The sequence below is a fragment of the Toxorhynchites rutilus genome, chromosome 1 (genome assembly GCF_029784135.1).
Source record: "Toxorhynchites rutilus septentrionalis strain SRP chromosome 1, ASM2978413v1, whole genome shotgun sequence".
NCBI lineage: Eukaryota > Metazoa > Arthropoda > Insecta > Diptera > Culicidae > Toxorhynchites > Toxorhynchites rutilus.
In genome coordinates, this window is record NC_073744.1 from 201,783,573 (window position 1) to 201,802,631 (window position 19,059).

Genomic DNA, 19,059 nt, shown 5'->3' on the forward strand with positions numbered 1-19,059 from the left:
GTGACGGAGTGCGCGTCAGGTTGGAGGGCACTGCCTAATCGGCGCTCCGTTGGGAAGAGAAATCCTGCGAGGGTGACTGTGACGGGGCGCGCGTCAAGTTGGAGGGCGCTTCCTAATCGGTTCACGTCTCGACAGGTGAGAAACCCCGCGAGGGTGGCTGTGACGGGTTGCGCGTCAAGTTGGAGGGCAATTCCTAATCGGTTCACGTCTCGACGGGTAAATTCAAAATGCCTGCGAAGAGGACATCAGCGCAGTGGAATTAATAACGAATGGAAAGAAAAAAATATTGAGAAAAAGGGAAGGACAACGCTAGTTTGCGTTGAAAACTCGAGAAGTGCATGAGCACAGCCGCCCCCTGAAGTAGTCGCCTAGATGTGGTCCCAGGGGGAATAAGGCAACGAGTAGAGGGCTTGGTTTTTGTGGGTGCGATCCCCACTCGACGTCTGGGTTAACCCTTCCCAGGTAAGGCTGGTAGAGCGTTCCTCACCTCTTTAAAAAAAAAAAAAAAAAAAAAAAAAAAACACGCAGACCCGCACGGTCTCACACACATAACACATGCAAACGCGCACACTCTCTCACACAAAAAAAAACACATCACAGCTGCTCACTCTCTCACTCTGTTTGTGTTTACGTCGAGAATACGACAATTTACGACCATTTACGACTGTCCACGACGGCCGCGCTTTATTTTTTAGCGATTTTATTTATAGTAAGATTATATGTAACTTATCATGTGCAAAGTTATACGATTTATTGTTTGCTGGGTTAAATCGCATAACAAGCGTATATAACATTATATGCCCTACAATTTGGTTGGCATATAATGCGCCTAACTGGCATATGCATGCAAAAGTGGAGGCCATATACATACATGGCAAAAGCTTACCGAATTTGTTTGGATGAATATGCAGCTTTGACCGGCTATAATAGTGACTTTTGCCATACTCATATACGATTTATTACAGACATAGAAAAAAAAACAAATGGCGCAAAATATTTACGTGAAATGTTTATTATAGCCTCACAAATCGCCATTTTTATATATGAGTATTTATGTGTGTAGAAATAATAATTGTTTGATTGACTTGTGTTGGGAGTGGAATATGAATGTTTCAAATGGCACAGATTGATGTCTGCATCAGCGTAATATACGCATATGATGCGGATTAAATATATTTTACGACAATGTGCATCATAAAATTGATGTTTATTATACCGAATTGTGACTAAATTTGATAATGGTATTTAAAATCGAGTTTTTACATTTAATGCGATTTCAAATATACACGATACATACTTTGATTGATATTATATGCGATTATGATTTATTCGGATTTCTTGTAAGACTTGACACGTGCAAAATTGTACGATTTAATGTTTGCTGGGAAATGCCTCCTCGAACCTCGTTCAGACCAAGGTGTGTGTGTATATATATACTAAAGGTGTGACCGTGTCGTCAATAAGTGCGCGAGGGGGAAACGGTATAAATATACAGAGGACTGTGGAAAGGGATTTGACTCCAAAACGCGGGAAAAATATTACCATCACCAACCGACACCGAGAGTCGATTTGTTCTCTTGAGCTGAAACATAAAATAAGCTGAAACATAAACCTAGCTTTGACCGTAAAAGACTTACCTTTCAACTTTTCAATGCTCCTATTGCCACCAAAACAATTCCAAATATTGTATTTATCGTGGTTCAGACCAAGATGGTGGAGTTAACAGGTGGCTCGTAATTTACACTATTCAGAAAAGACGTATGAGGAATGGCAAGACGAAAAGTTTGGATTTGTTTATGTTATTACTTACGTTGGTATGGTTACATTTGATTTCGTCGAAGGTATTTGAAGCAGTATAATAAATAAACAGTTGTCGTTGAAAATAGTAACCTAGTAATCTTTATGCATATGCTTCCGCCAGCTGGCTCGGCTAATGTGATTCAGGAAGTGCTTTGATCGTGGTACCGCCACTGGCGCATAATTTGCAGCTTTGTTTTTTGTGCTGGTTCATAACGACAATCAACCGTGCCGGCGAAACTGTAGTCAATGTTTAGTGTTGTTTGGATACCATCTATGTAAATAAGTTCAAACTTACGGGATACGTCCGAACGGCAATTCTGACATTACGTTTTACCTTACACTTCACTTTCCTTGGTTCAGACTGGACCTGGTTTGAGTTCAATGGATAGAAGGAGGGGAAAAAAGGAACCATGGCAACCATTGTTTAAAGAAAAAATCTAGTAGGCATAGTTGAAAAGAAAAATCTAGAGCACAGTTAGAAATCAAGGTGGATGAACTGAAGAAGTTTAAAGCTTTAAAAATGGAGGTTTAAAGTTTAAAAATGGAATGGAACAGTTATAAAAGAAAGAACTGCGCAATTACAGTGCAGATTAAATTCGTTTTGGAAGTTTATTCAATGTAAGTCAAATTATATAGATTTCTAGAATAGGTAAAAGAAGCTTATTAGTTTGATTTTGAATTTCAGTTAAAAATTGCTTAGTTCACATATTAGCACCAAGCATACAACTAGCCTTAGTGAAACAATTTTACTGTTAAGTGATCTATCTACAATAAAGGGCTAGCTAAAAGGCGTTTTGAGTACAACTGAAGAGATTTTCTGATTGAACAGACAACAAGAGTCACTAAAAACGGAATTTTAAAAAGTTGGCAAAACCCAGGAGTTTTCGGATGATAATGAATGGATCTCTCTCTCCACTTATTTGTATACAATACTGTAATTCATTCTACTATTGACAACAGGATTTCTTCTAACAATTCACTTATCCTCAGTTGGGGGGGGGATTGTTCCAGTAGTTGAGCATGTCACGTCGCGCTGCTATGCCTGACCACAGAGATCAACCAGTGGAACAAACAAACAAACAAAAAATAAATAACTTAGATTCTCGTTAACTGGGTTTACCACCTTTAAAACTATTTGATTGAGCATTGTTCTCTCGTCTCTTACGCACCTGAACTTGTGAACCCTCGTATGCGTGTGCATTTTGTTTTCACCATTATTTAGTATTAACTTAATAATTTAATAAATTAATTTTACTGATGTATAAGAATAATCTTTGTTTTTTTTGTTCGATTCTGTTCTAAATAGCTTATACCACCCACAATTTCTCCGTTCGGGCGTCTATTTCCCACGGCTTCATTGCTCTAACAAACCGTTCAGATCGAATGGCTGAGCAAACATCGGATCAAATTTGAATAAAACAAATAACCGCATTTAAATATTCGACTATTAATTAGGGGACCCAAATTTTTCGTGCTCTTTCAGAGCACTCATTTCTTTTTTTTTTTTTTTTTGTTTTCGATTCTAATCTTATCGGCTAAGGCGTTTTTTATGTTTTTCACTAAAGTTTTTTCTTGCTCCTTTTTCTCACATAATTTATGTTGTTCATTGACACGTATATTTTAAATAAATATTGCAATAAACCCGAAGAAAGATTGTGTTTGTTGGTGCGTATGTGTTAATTAATATAATCAAATAACTGTCTCACGTTGAGTGTGTCAAAAGAAGGGGGAACATTGAGTGCAGTTTTCGAATGAAAGTTCAACAACGGGCAGTTGAGCTAAAATTTACACAATTGTCTGCAGTGTTCTGCAATTTTTCGCAAACAATCCTCTTAGTCGCAGAAATTATATCCACTTACACTCAGTTTCAAAATGCGTTTTCGTGTGATCAAATTGTCTCGCTTCCTCACTGGGGCGTTGTGCTGATGTCCATCGAACCGCGAGGTCCGCTAGCTGCCATTGCGGCTGCCGCTGCCGCTGCTGCAGCGGCCTGATGATGTCGCGATCGGAACAATCTCAGGGTCATCCAGGCGGCAAAGTTGTTCGGCGGTAGGTGACCAGGGCTCGTTCCACTCTGCTGCTGAGCTAGCATCTCTTTCTGCAGCTGATATCGGTACAGGAGCGATCCGGCGATCAGCGCCGATATTATGGTGGCCGAGATCACCAGAATGAACAGAATGCTGAAGCCTGGCACGGGCATGCAAATCCCGTAGACAACCTCCTCGGCGATTTTGCCCTGGAACACCGTCACGGCTTCCTGCTTGATGTCGGGATTGAACGCTAGATCCGCTTCGGAGATGACTTCGTAGATTCCGCTCACGCCCACGTCGGTCGATCGTATCTTCCGATCGGTGATCTTAATCGCTCGACGAACGCGTCGTTTGCGATCACCACTGGCGAACGTGGGATTCCGGATGTCCTCGGCATCTAGGTTGAGTGAGCGGGGACCAGCCACAGCCGGGAGACCCATTCGTTTCTCGGCGTCCATTTGGCGTGGCCCGTGGGGGAACTTTTCATCCTCGTAGGTAACCTTCTGCGGTTGCTGCCCGGATAGGGGTTGCGCTGTGGGTTGCATCTGAAGCGGAAGTTGCTGTTGCTGAGGTTGCTTCTTCATCAACTCCGGTGGCATCATGGAGTGATCGCTGAGGAAGAGCGATTCCAGTTCATCCATGGGATCCCGATTGTGATGATGGTACTGCAGATAGCCACTGTCTTTCTTTTTATGGATTGCGGGGATGACCGGCTTCTTGGGTGGAGGTGGGGGAGGTTGTTGGTTGAAGTTCTTGTCAGTGTGGATTATATCGTCGTAGAACACGTCCTGTCCGTTGCTTCCACTGTCTTCTTCCGCGGATTCCTGCAAGATATCGTTACTGCTCTGGTGATTCTCTAGGGTGTCCTTTCGTTCCAACAGATCGTGATGTTTCGCTGCGGGTCCGGCTGAGCCGCTGTGCTGACAGTGATCCAAACATCCATGGCGGCAAATTTCAACCTTACACTTAATATGAACGCTCAAAGCGTCGGGGAATTTGAACGCATGGAAGAAAGCATAAGTGATGACGGAGGCCTTGTCGTCTGGAGCACGAGCCTTCAGGAAGCGAGAGATCATCTTCGGACGCAGCACACAACCATACTCATCGGATAACTTGATAACGTGCCCGGCACCATCGGACGCCACGCAGGACTTCACCCGCATGTCAAACTCTCCACGGAAGTCGTTGATCGCAACCACCAGGGTCATCGTGGAACCCAACGGAACAATACCACTCACTGCCGGGGCCCATGGTCCCTTCCCTTGCTGGATCTCCATCCAGCAGTCGACGTTATCACCTAAAAGAAGACAGGCGGGAAGGATATATTCAACTGGTCTGTCTGCAAAACAATAACGCGATCATACCTCTGAAGTCGAGCTGTATCACATCCAAATCGGCAATCACCATCGGTGGCTTGGAGGCGGTCTTCTCGTAATCGTTGAACCACTCGCATCGCAGTCGCTTCGCCTCATCCCACACTTCCAGCAGATCTTTGTCGTACTGCACGACTACGGTGTTCTCGTAAAACTGACCGTTCAGATCCGGTTTGGTGCCACAGCGAGAGTACGAGATGCGGAAGGTGAAGAACGTCTTGCCGGTGGACGGGGGAACATACACGCACCGGGGGTCGCTGTGCTGACCTGCAAAGGTTACATGGTCATCACATTTTTCTAGACTGATTTTTTTAACACAAACCTTTCGAGCTGACGATTCCCTCGAACGGGGCCGAGAACGATAGATGCACATCCATGTGGTCTTTACCGCACATCACCTCGAGGGCGGTGATCTGTGGCATCCCATCGGGTCGCTCAACTGGCCATATTTCGTTCGCTGGTGCACCCGCTTTGAACTGTGGATGAGAGCGAGAAAGGGTAAACTATGAAACTTCATCTTCAATGGTAGTACTCGTGCCCAAGTGGCAAGTGCTTTTGCGCCTCTCCACGTCCCCAAAACAAATTAAACCGTTCCGCAGAACGAATCAATTTAAATTCATTTAATAGAAATAAATCCTCATTTGTGTGGTAAACGATCCACGGCACAGAAGATAAAACAAATATGGGAGCGCGTAAGTCTCCCGATTCTCTCCGCACCGAAGTATCAGATCTTTTCGAACCGTTTCCCAAAAATCCATTAAATTCACTTCGCTCGTTATCGACACTTTTGAGCCGAAACAGAACCAAGAAGGGAGGAAAAAACGGCTAAATCATTCCTCATCTCATGGTGTGGTGTGGTGCACTTTCCATTCTTTCCCCGCCCCGCCGTAAGCTCCTTTCTTGGCCGCTTGTTTAAAGACACCACACACAAAACAACAACGAAACAAAACCGAAAACAACCCGAAAGAATTCCGCCCAGATTACCCACCGGGTACCGGGCACAAAAGGGGCACAAAGCCGCATTTCGATTTCAAAATATTTAAACATCATCATCGTCATTAAAAATGAGCCACTTCAGGGGGAGAGATGAGCCGGGATGGGCACTGACAGCGCGGGCAAACCACTTCTCGCCATCAGTTTCGGCTGGTGGCTGACATCTTGTCGAGAATGGAATTCGGAAAGTAATGAGAACGTGGATGTATGCGCTGAGCTGCTTCTGTGCAGTTTTGGTGGCAAAGTGGGGGTAATCTCTTCAAAATATGGACAGGAAGGGTTACAGTCTGGTAGCTCTTGTGGGGATTACTTTTGCGTCGCATCTCCTTCAGAAAGTTTAAAAGGATTTGATTACGGCGAGCGACAACTGAATTAAAGACCTAAACTGTAAACAAGTGACGAACCTTCTGTTCCATTGTTGTCGTTTGTAGTGATGTCCTGTAAGTGCACGATTAGTAGATCAATCGATTAGCGAGTTTAAAATTCTACTACGTAACTTATAAGGGACTATCCACATACCAAGTGGACGGAAAAAAACAAGATTTTATACTTAGTCCGTTCCCAATATCTGATAATGTTCTATTTACTGATCTGCAGGTTCATCATCCCATTTAGATTATTTACTAATTTTACTTAATTTTATCAATTTTCCATGGGTTCACCTTCATGACGAGTCCACTTGTGCATCGTCAACCACAGTAACCCATGATTTTTCAAAAACAAAATTAACAGCGCTATCAGTTGGACTGCGGAAGCTAGGGCGAAAATAGTAAATCTGATGCGCTCCATTGACACATCTAACACTTAGAGTCCGCCAGAAACGCCCGTTCCGGTATGTATGATATCTTTACACTCCTGGAGAAGAATGAGGGCATTCCGGTTCCGGTCGTCCGACGGTGCTATGCGCTCGCAATCTGTAGCTGAAGCTAAAGCAGAAGGCGGAGGGAAAGGTGGTTACATCGTTCCGGACCGGGAGGCAAGCAGCAAGCTGTAACCAGGAAACAAAGGCTGAAAAGATGGAGAATGAAATTATTGAGACAAACCGAGAGCCGCCGGAATATTTTTGTAACATGTTTAATACCATTATGTTCTATGGGAAATTTGTCACAGTAAATTATACAGGGTGGCGCATAAGTTACGCAACGCTCTCTGGAGGAAAAAAAATAACGATCGCGCTGCAACTATCGAGCGTGTTGGTTCCTAAGCGGGTCAGTTGTTGACTTTGTATCGTTTTTATTCGGAAATAAAGGGGCTGATTCTGATGCGCGAATGTGAAGTGACAGCTCGGAAAAATTGCCTCACTCAATTCCCGAACGCGGCTGTGGTGAGATTTTTACCTTGAGTGAACTCTCATGAACACTCACTCAATTCCCGTGGGCGATTGCAGTGGAAAAACATGCCATTTTGTGACTTTTGAAGTCGTATCCTCATTCGTTATCGACTAGTACCAGCAATGGTAGCCAAAAATATAATTAGGCATTTCCAAAGGATTTGAACGATCTCTAATAATTCGCCGTTCCAAACGGGCAATAGCTACTGCAGATTCAAAGATGAATTCATCATCTACTTTATGAAAATTTCCGGAAAAAATAGGCAATTTCGAATGCAATCCAGTTAAACTGTGAATTTTGAAATGATTTATATTTATTATTAACATGTAGACAGTTCAAGTATTTGGTATGCTATTACTAATGACGAGAATATACATCTTCTGCAGCCGCTATAACGCGGTACAAAATTAAATTGAAAGTTTACAATAGTTGACCCTAACTGATACGAGAAACTCAATTCAGCATACCGTTTCCTTTCTCCAAAAACACAAATCAGACTTTCAAAAATTACGAAAAGCTACTTAAGTAGTTAAAAACCGTATATGTTTAATCAACTTCTTCCATGTGTGGGGCATCCTCGGTGTCATCCACTAGTGGAGGAGCATCTTCATCAGTAGTTGCGGATGGAGTATCTGTGCTTATCCATTTCAAGACCCAGCTTGACCATAAGGTAGATGCGAGATGCGTGCTCACCGGGCTCATCCAGTGAGAATCCAAACGATAACAGCGCAGTTTCGGACAGTGGAATTACAAGATTCTTGACAGCTCTATCATTTTTATCGGCTAATTGTCTGTGAACAAAATTTAACTTCTAAATTTATTTGAATGCGATAATAAATATATCTTACCTTGATGACTTTTATGTGAGGCGACTATAACATTAATGTTCACTGTAATGTTATAAAGAATAGTCAACCTTCCGATAAACTTTTAGCAATAATTACGCTAAAATCAGCACCGGACACTAAGTCAAAAAACGAATGCGGAATCAAAACACGGATACGAAATCAAAACAATTGAAATAACATACACTCATATTAATGCAAAGGGACTATGCAAAAACAGATTTGAAAATATATTTTTATTTGTTTTCTTATGCCAGAGATATTATTTTTCATCAATTATAATAAGAGGAAAACATTTATAAAGATGAACGAAATTATTTCCTGTACATATTTGTAACAAGGAATGAAAATTTTTAAAATAAAAGAAATATATATTCATGAAACACATTAAATACATAGAGCCTTTGCAAAAAACACAAGCTTTGACATATATTTCAATGAACACTGCACCATTTGTAATTCATTGAGTATTTTACTCCAAAATGAACCTCTCACGTCAGGGCAATCGCCTTCGGCGATACAGTGACCTGGGTCATGTGACTTTGAGGAGTTCATTGTAGTCACATTCCATTCGCGCTGGAAAATCAGGCCCAAAGATTTTGTATCGTGAGACATTTTGTTTATACGATTTTTTTTGTGTTCAAATCGATATGCGCCACCCTATATTTTGTGGTTTTTATTTATCGCCATCCGAAAAAAAGACCATTTTTAAGTGTAAGTGTCCAAAATCTTTTCACAGAACATGATGCTAGGTCCAAATAGTACACCCAAACTAGATTTGACAGAAATGATATCATCTTTGGCAGAAAAAAAACCTTTCTCTTGTATTGAAAGGAGAAATGCACAAATAAAAACACCTTTCTTACCCTTCTGTACTGGCGCACAAAAGCATATAAGGGAAGTGGGGGCATAGTGGTCACCCTAAGGAATATACCCATTTCCAGCGCCCACATACCGATTTAAATCCCGTTTTTCGAAGAATATTATAGTTCAACTCGTTGTTTTTCAAGATAGCAAACGGCTTTTACTATAGCCGATACTTTACGGCTTTCACTATATAAATTCAAAATAGTACACTTTTCATCATTAGAACAAAAGGTGAAAATCGAACTTTTTTTGTTTTGCTTGGAGGTAAAGTGGACACCCGCATATATCAAGCTAAATGGGATAGATTTATGCGTTTTTTTTTCGTCCAAATTTGTTCAAATCATATTTGTTATAGTAGGTACATGTATGAAATAAGCTTGGTCTATTCACCTAGAGTCTCAATTTAAATTTTCTCTTGCATACAAAAACGTAGTAAGAAACACATAACGTCCCGCATAATGAGGCTTGGTTTAGTTGGAGTGGCATATTTATACAGGGTCAAAGCCACAAAAAGATCTTCTTCAAGGGCAGAATGTGATGAGGTATATCAGCTTTAGTAAACAGAATATTGTAAGTTGTTATTCACCTATGACCACTTTGCCCCCAAATATGAAATTCATTTCTATGCTAATTTTTTTTTTATTTATTAGGCTCATTAGCATTTTAGCTGTAACAGAGCCGGGTTTAATCGTGTACATGTACATATATTTACGTTTCTATAAATTGTAAATTACACAGTAGTAGCCATATAGGCGTAAGGGTATTCTTTCTGTTCTTCCATTGTTCAGCAGACCGGACAGCGGAGACAGTTGGTATTGATCATTGTAGAGTTATTTATAGAACAGCAGCCCGATGTTTCTTGCAGAGCAGAGCAGTTGTATGGATGAATCGATCTTTGTTCCACCGTGGATCGATTTCCATCGCTGATGATGGTTACGTGGACGTAGTTATTCTATAACAACACAAAGATGGTCAATTGAGGGCCCTGAGTTTGAACTCACGATCGATCGCTTGGTAAGCGAACGCGTAACCAAGTGGCTACGAAGACCCCCTTCTATGCTAATTAATCGCTGAGATTAAACAAAATATCTGTTCACCTCTCCTAGAATATGTGAACAGTCGTCCAAACTGATGATTTGTCCAACATATCATATTGAATAAACTAAATTTCACGAGAAATTGCTCAGATACCATGCGCACATAACTACGGCCGAATGGCTATCGAGAGAGTAATTTCTGTTTTTATTTGTATTTTAACATACGACAGCTCCACTGAGGTACAGGGTGACTCAAAAGCCATTAAATTATTCAAACATAAGGTGACTATCAATACGGCATCTATAGTCAATAGTTATACTACCAAACAAGCAGGTGACCACTTTGCCCCCCCATAACCAAATTACCCCCATTACCCCTATCTTATATTCGCGCACGGTTACACAGACAGTTCGTGTCTCTGTAATATTGCTATTGTGTATTTTCGGACATTAGTGCTATTTATTAAAAAAAAGATAATTGAATGAAAAAAACTGCAAAAAATATTTTTTCTTCAACTTCATTCAGATTTAATAGCCATTTAATTCAGCCGTCTAAAAACAAAACTAACGGGTGTTCAATAACAAATGAGAATTTCTTCAGTGATAAAGTAAAAAAATATTCCAAGCAATTCAGTATTTTTCTTATTAAAAACATTACGGTTGTTCTTAGAAAAAAGGCAATGAATGTTGGCAAAGGGGCCGTGTTCAACCGTACGACGCAACTTGGTGGAGATGCTCTCACAAGATCGCTGGACGGCACTGACCTCCATCTTCCGGATGCAATTCCGGATCCTCGTGGTCAGCTGCTTAGTGTTCGTGGCCCACCAATTATTCTTGAAGTGGTGGGCCTTTCTTCCAGGGCACTGAGGGGGCCGAAAAAATCCTCGATCGGACGGCACTAGGGCAAGTTGGTCGGGTTCCGTTCCCTGAGTAAGTATGGTATCTGTTTTTCCTCGCGGTACGCCAACGTCTTCCTGGCGAATCTTTTCCAGGCACTCTTCCTGGTACACCTTCTGGTTGAAAACCCTTTGTCGGAGATTGCAATATACAGCATAGCTTTCTTCTCAGTCTTTAGCTTGTATTTGTACTTCACCCCGGGGGTGTGGATTCCTTGTCGCTGGTATAGTACCGGTCATTGCCGGAAATGTGGGACTTTTACAGTTTTACAGTTTGATGTTTTAAATCTTTCCGCTGAACATTTTGAACCAATAAACTACTATCAGAAGTGTGAACGTCAACTTTGAGTGCGATCCGTCATTTAGTTTATTTACAGTCTCATTGAGAACAAGTTAATTTTGTTTGGCTCGACGATTTTTGATATGGGTAATTCTTTTGGTCTATTGGTGGAAATTATTTATGTTTCAAAGAACTAGCCAATGAATAAAATATATCTCACGGAACATTTCATCATATTTTAGTTGATGTCTCGGGCATGAGAAAAGTCAAAGTACGACTAGTGCCAAAAGAACTCAATTTCCTGCAAAAATTCCATCGCAATCAAGTGGCTGAAGACATGCTTGAACGATCAAATTCTGATCCCACGTTCATCCAACGCATAGTTATTGCCGATAGGCCGATATGTATTTCCGAAACTTAAATTATCGCACCGTGAGACCCGTTTTGACAACATTGAAGACATAAAACCGAATTCGCTGCATGAACTGAAGGCAGTTCTTCAATACAGCTATAAAAAGTGATTCGATGACTGGATTGTTCGTTAAAAAAGTGTATTGCTTCAGAAGGGGCCTATTATGAATACAATCATATAAATTTAGATGATAATTAAAGCATTTTCTTTAAAAACGCAAATTCCCGATATTTTTTTTTTTTTGTTGAAATGTACCCTCTGAAAGCGCTCTTTCATTCACACCTGAGATTACACCAGAGGGGCTACTCCGGACCAGTTCACAGTCAAACTCAAACTAACGGCTGATGGTCGATTATAAAGGGTGCCAATAATATTTGAAAATACACTTCTACATAATGTACTCACGGTACATACTCTGGAACTAGTTTTCATGACAAAAAATAACAGAATAATATATTATTTATATTGAAAAATAAGATTTTTTTGGACTACATCCACCAAATATAAGTAACACATTTAGAATCAGGAATCACAAAACCAGTTGTATCTCGGTATTGGTTGAAGGTTGAAGGTTCATATCAAAATTCAAATAATTAATTGTTCTTTTCAGAAAAAAACAGGAAGTGGGTTTTATCTATGGTATAACCGCAAGGGTGACGTAGGACTATCGTTGATTTAGAGATAATTTGTTTGAAGTTGAATCTGAATTCATTCTGAATGAATGAATATTTGGGGGACTTCGAAAACGAGAGCGTTACGTTGGGGGCACAAGGTTTTATGCATCCAATATTGGATTCGGAAATATCCTACTGATGGGGAAGAATAATCTTCAGAAGCTATCCTGTTAATTGCGATTGATTGAAAAATCACAAAACCAAATGTACATGGATAGAAAACACTAAAATAAACTTTTTCACATGAATGTAATTTTAAATTCCCAGAGGAACTGGCAGATTATTTTCAGTAACGATTAGATATTTCCACATTTTCCACGATACTGGAAGCCCACCAGTGGTTAATGCTAACTCGATAACCATCTGTTAATAGCACTTGTTTGAAACATATTTGGTCACAGTGTTACATGGATAGAAAACATTAAAATAAACTCTTTCACATGAATGTATTTTTAAATTCCCAGAGGAACTGGCAGATTATTTTCCGGATCTTTCTCGATGCTGAATGGCATCCAAACGGAAAGGATTCCGCGCGTGTATGTGTGTGTAGCGGCTGCTTCGAGATCTTCCCGGGGAACCGTTTGTGGCATCACTCTCCTCCTGATGGATTCCCTTCTGGCCTAAGGTGCACAAACAGGCTCTTGGTGACACCGTTCATCCGCGCTTTCATGATAAACGAAGAGCTTCACCACAACAGCGACAACATGCTCCAATCGCTGTTCAATTTGAACTGAGTGGATTTCCGAGCGGCGCTCGCTTATATACCGATTGGTGATTTCAATAGCCTGTTTTTAAAGCAATTTTAAGACTATTGAAACAAGTTTTTGGATCAGAAAGTAACAAGTATAGAACGCGTAGACATTTTATCTTTTGAATGAAGTGTTTATCATACCATTTCGTTCAGTTGTTTAGGAGCTATTAACGGTCAAAATCTCGGTCTCCGGCGTAACGCTTTCGTTTTCGAAACTTTGATTTTACACCCCGGTATAGAAATGAAAGAGGTAGTCCTACGTCAAGTGCTCCCTTGGCCGAGTGGTTAGCGTCATAACTAACATGCCGAGTGTTCGGGTTCGATTCCCGTTCTGGTCGGGGGAATTTTTCGTCAAAGAAATTTCCTCCGACTGGCACTGTGATCACGCGTATTCTAGAGCTTGCCACTCAGAATGCATTCAAGGCGTGTTATTTGGCATAGAAATCTCAACTAAGTACTAATAAAAATGACGCAAGTAATACTACGTTGAGACGGCGAAGTTCCTCTAGGAACGTTAGTGCCATTGAAGAAGAAGAAGTCCTACGTCAAAAATTGAGAAAAATATTCCGTTACAGTATTGATGAATTTTCATACATCAAAGTTTGAACTCTCTGTTGAACAAGCTCAGCGATAATTTTATTCTACGATCTCTTCATATCAGTAGCATCACGAGTCACTTTGGAACCATTTTTCAATTTTCGCTAGATAATTGCCCAATATTTTTCGATTGTATGAATTTCATCAAACCAAAACTTCACCAGCCCTTTGTGTGAAGGACCTTACAAAGGAGACGTTTCCACAGGCACTCTTCCCTATATATTTTTTAGTCCATTATCTTGTTTGTGACAGGATTTTAGATTTTCTGTTCACATCTGCAGATCCCTTGCCAAATCATCAAGAACTTCCTGGCAGATTTATCAGCGAAAACGAACTTAAATTTGCTGGTAGCATCTCCTTTGGCAGGGGCCTCATAGAATTCAGGTCCGGGAAATCAGGCCCGGGAGCTGTCCAAACTCCATTTTCACGTATGTTTCGTCACTCATCAGCATACATCCTTCATACTTCGTCAAAACCTTGTTGTACAACATTCGAGCGTGTCTTTTGGCCACCAAATTTCGATAACCTTCTTGCCTATGGATTCTCCGGATGGTACCTTGGTTAGAGTTGTTTTTTCGGCGATAACATAGTCCGAGAGTCCCGGGTTTGCCTTAATTGCTCTCAACACCTTCAACCTCAGCTTTCGATAGCAAGTTCCACTATGATGCGTTCTTTGATCCATCAGAACAACAATTGTACGTTCAGGGAAACGTTTCGGCACATCATACACGATCGATTTAGCCACTCTCAGCGATTTCGCGATTATAGTATCTGACCACGCCGGATTCCATCAAGCACAACTTTTATAGAGAGATACAGATTTTCCAAACGAATTTGCTGTCAAAAGCTATCAGATAGGCCTACTACGACCGCTGCTAAAAAATGGACAGTGATTCCGGATCATAACCGATTTAAGCATTATAACATTAATGCGTTTCATTCGTTGTACCTGTATGTTTCGAAGTTTATTGCCATGAATGTGAGAAAAAACCTATATTACTTTATTGTAGAACTGTTGAGGAATATACATGTATTATATTTGAAACCTTTCGTTAGCAAAGCAATGTTTCCACTTTTGCATCTGTCGTATAAGTTTGCATCTCGGGCGGATTTTGGAATGCAGAAATCGATCTCGTCCGGATTGCGAGATTTCTCGTTCGTTCAAATGACTCAATATCTCTGCTTCAAGCCTGGCACGTTCGATTGTTATTATTGTTATTATTATTGCAAACAACTGGCAAATAATTTACTGGTCAGATTTTTCGCGCCGACCTACGCCGACATTGTCTCATGCGCACGCTCAGGGTGGTCCGATCGCTCATACTGGTCCATACAAGACATTATATATTTGCCCATATTTTCGCCGTTCGCATAGTAAACAATGGGTGAAGTTTGGTGCCTGCCGATAATTGATTGACTTTGGAAATCGTTTTTCGGGCTCCACAAGAAGAGGAAGACGAAGAGGCAAAGGAACTGACAAAAAGAGCCGCCTGTGGATGCATAAATTTGCGCTCCCGGGAGGTACCGAGAGAACATGATGATTTATGACCGCCGATGATCGTCGGTGGTCGCGCGATGATGGTCCGCGCGCTACAGAAACAACGAAAACTGGACGCAGCCGGCTGTCGATGTCATCAATTGTCACGAGCAGTAATAATAACACACACGAAAGACATACCTACACACAAAATGGTTGCCCGTAGCCTGCTTGGTTTTATGGAGAAATGCATCGCGGAGTGATTTTTACGACCATGCTATGAGGCAAATGTGACCTGCACTCGGAACAGGTGTGTTATCAAGTGTTGAGACAAGTCGTTGGCCAGGTGGCGGTGGCAACAACGAGTGACAATTTGTCACGGATGATAGCTTATTTGGAATGAGTGGAAAACAACAAAAAATGCGGCTGCTCTGGTTGACAGTTGGTGAAATTAAGTCTCAAATAGGAAAGTAACTTTCGCAATAAACGAGCAAACAGAAACGGACGGCGATCGAACACGATACCAGGGGATAACGGGAGCGATCATGATTCATTAACGGTTGCCGACGAGATGCATTCTGCATTTGCAGCATTTTATTGCACACTCAGCGAGAAACGAACACGCGCTCACGTCATCGGTATTCATCACGGAGATCAGTCAGTGACTGCGGCTGGCGGCTGAATCAACGGTCGCATAAGAGCTGAAGAGTGAGAAAGTTGGCATTTTTGGAATATTTTTGTGGTGAGTCCAACCAATTCGGACATTGATCATATCAAACTTCCCAGGGATGCCAGATTTGGATATCTTCCCATATAAATCCAACTGACAGTTGTTTGACAGGAACGATCTACACGAAGGCAATTACGTAACCTGTCAGCACTCTCGTCCGGAATAGTGTCAGTATCTCGCACACCTATTAATTCTAGACTCATCCTCCCGGTACACGGAAAACATTGCCTGTCTTAACCAATTTCAGAGCAAAAAAAAACGAACGATTAATTTGCATGAAAACAATAAACTGCACAAGAAGAAAGCAACAACCGAACCGGCTTTAGTGCGATTCAAAAGTGTAACAATCCATAAAGTGATTACCACCCAGCAGCAGCGTTTTCTCACTTCTTCTTCGGGGGTTGAGAGGGTAATTAGAAATGAAAAATATGGGAGCCACCGCCACAGACTCACGCGAAACGAACTGCAGCGGAACAATCGCTCATTAGAGCTGGAAGTGAGCGGAGCGAACAGCAGAAAAAAATAGAAGCAGACGGATAGTTAATTTTTTCCGCCTCTCGATCCCGATGACGGAACGTTCCGCGGTGGATTCTGCGGGTAGAAGAAGAAGAAGTCGACGCAAAGGCAAACGGAAACCATCGCAGAATCAGTAACGCGTATAGTCTGATGGATAGACGTTTTCTTGTTGGCAAACAAGCAAGCAAACCCGAATTGGGGTCATTTTTTTCTAGTTCTGCCCTCCAATTTAGACCAGACGTCGTCAGCGACGGTTCAGTTGAACAATGATGGTAACAGTGGCCCGTGGGTAATTTAGATGATGATGTCCATAGTCATATGTGGGATTCTCACCCTGAATCACTATGGGTCGTAAAATAATGGTAAACCAGACTACATTGTAAAGTACTACTTAACATCCAGTCCTTTTGTTCAGCAAATGTGTGTGTGTTTGAACTTGGTAGAACACAAATCATATCTTGCCAATGGTGAAGATCGTGGGATTTTTTCACGAGAAAAAAAGGCCTGCGATATAATTTGCATAGACGACACAGTAAAAACGCGATGCGGTGCGATGCGATCAATTGTAGTTCATCGCGCGCTAGTGATCGCTTTAGATCGCGCGTTTTTTGACGTTTCAACAAATATCACAATCCTGTCCAATCTACATGTAAACAGCCCAGCACATGGATGCCAGATATGATAACATTTCTTCATTTCGTAAACAATTGAATTGTTGTGAGATATTGAATTTACAGTGAGAGAAATAAATAGTATATATGACAAATTTTTTGGTAAGGGCTACCAATCTATTGACGAATTTACGTTGGATTTACTACCAGATGGCGCAGCGAGTAAAATGATGATGTTTTGTTTTTCTGGTATGAAATTCGTTCAAATTTTCGAGGAAAAACAGAATTTATCTTCCAATTTCCCGGTTTCACGTATTCTTTATACGCTAAAAAGGTTAGAAAATCATCATTTTACAATGTGTTATGTGTATTTTGAAGAATTCCTTGGTATAAGTGTTGTAACTTTATTTTTTTCTCAACTATATAAACGATGAGTAGCATGAGTTGCGCTAAAAATACTGCAAATCCTTCTCGTATCGACCCTTACATTATCAATGATATCGTCTAGCTTAATATGGTATCGATTTCATCACCACTATTCACAGTATGCATAACCTGTATGCGTTATCAAACTCAAAATTTTCGAAGATTATCAATGACACTGGTTCAATCGCGTGTTGAAACCATCGTGAATATACAAGGCCCCAATTTTCTTACCATATACTGACGACATTTAATGGTTGAAACGAATCTAAATAGAAATAAAATGAATAATCACGACCGAATCTTGCTTTTCAGTGCGTAAAATAAACAAACACCATCACTTTTGTGGTTCTGAGCTCTAATGTAGATGTCGCATGAACTGATTTAGCTTTGCATAAATTCGTCAATAGTCATTTTCTACTTTACTAATGAACATATATGTCAAGCAAAACCATGATTTGTAAGACCAATATCGGCTACATTTTCCCGAAGAAAATGCACGCATTAAATAGAATCATATCAAAAATCTTACTTCCGTACTGCCTTATAGCAACAATAATATGGTTAATGTGCGCTTTTCTCACCAGACTTCAAATATGACAGCATTCAAGTTTACTTATGTTATCTAGTAAAATATACTAGCCTATGGTTGGGATGTGGGATAGTTGGTAATATGTACAAAAATATATACATTCTACTAATGTTTGCATTACCAAAAGTATTTGATAGTTTTCTAGTTTTCCACCGAGTATTTCTCTAAGTGTAGTAAAAAAAAGTATGCGATATTTTTTTTCAAAAAACTAGAAGTGGGTTATATCTGTGATATAACCGCAAGGTGGACGTAGGACTACCATTGGCTTAGCAATAAATTAGTAACAAGCATGTAGCTCTTAGACATTTCATCTTCCGAAAAAGTGATTATCATACCACTTCGTTTAGGAAAAGAATTATTAGCGCTCAAAGGAGGAATCGAATACCCCTCGGGAATACCCAGCGTAAATGATACTCCCTCTCCAACACCCGACAATTGGAATCATCGGTCGATAGCGGCATTCGTGAGCATTCGATAAAACTGCTGCTTTTATCAAAAAATGCGGCTTAGTTCAGTCCGGCGACAGAAAAGGAGTGGGATTTGGAGAGAAGAGCAAAATGCTTGGCGAGCTAGCGAGACCATTATCATGTCACTTCGCAATCACAACTAAATGTGTTTTTTTTCCTTTTCTTCTTACTGTTGAATTATAGTGACTATACACGTTTGCAGTTAACTCGTTTCTAGCTCTGGGAAGAGCCCTTGGGGACAACCCAATTCAAACTTTTTCTCCACCTGCCTGGACAAAGACACTTCATTGTCGTTCGACTCTTCTCAGCAAACCGGGTTCGTTTCAGCAAACATCAAACGACGTTTTTGAAATGGAT

At 40.8% G+C, this 19,059-nt stretch overlaps 1 protein-coding gene across 1 annotated transcript in view; it reads right to left on the reverse strand.

The window, feature by feature from the left end:
* Positions 1-2,716: 2,716 nt before the first annotated feature.
* The window catches only part of LOC129762068 (uncharacterized), a 67,663-nt gene continuing 51,320 nt past the window's right edge, over positions 2,717-19,059 (reverse strand). Inside the window, exons 3-5 of the mRNA XM_055760052.1 lie at positions 5,526-5,679; positions 5,195-5,470; positions 2,717-5,127 (exon numbers count right to left, since the gene is read on the reverse strand). Of these exons, the coding sequence (XP_055616027.1) occupies positions 3,707-5,127; positions 5,195-5,470; positions 5,526-5,679 (1,851 nt within the window). The 3' untranslated portion in view covers positions 2,717-3,706. The remainder of the gene's footprint in view (positions 5,128-5,194; positions 5,471-5,525; positions 5,680-19,059) is intronic.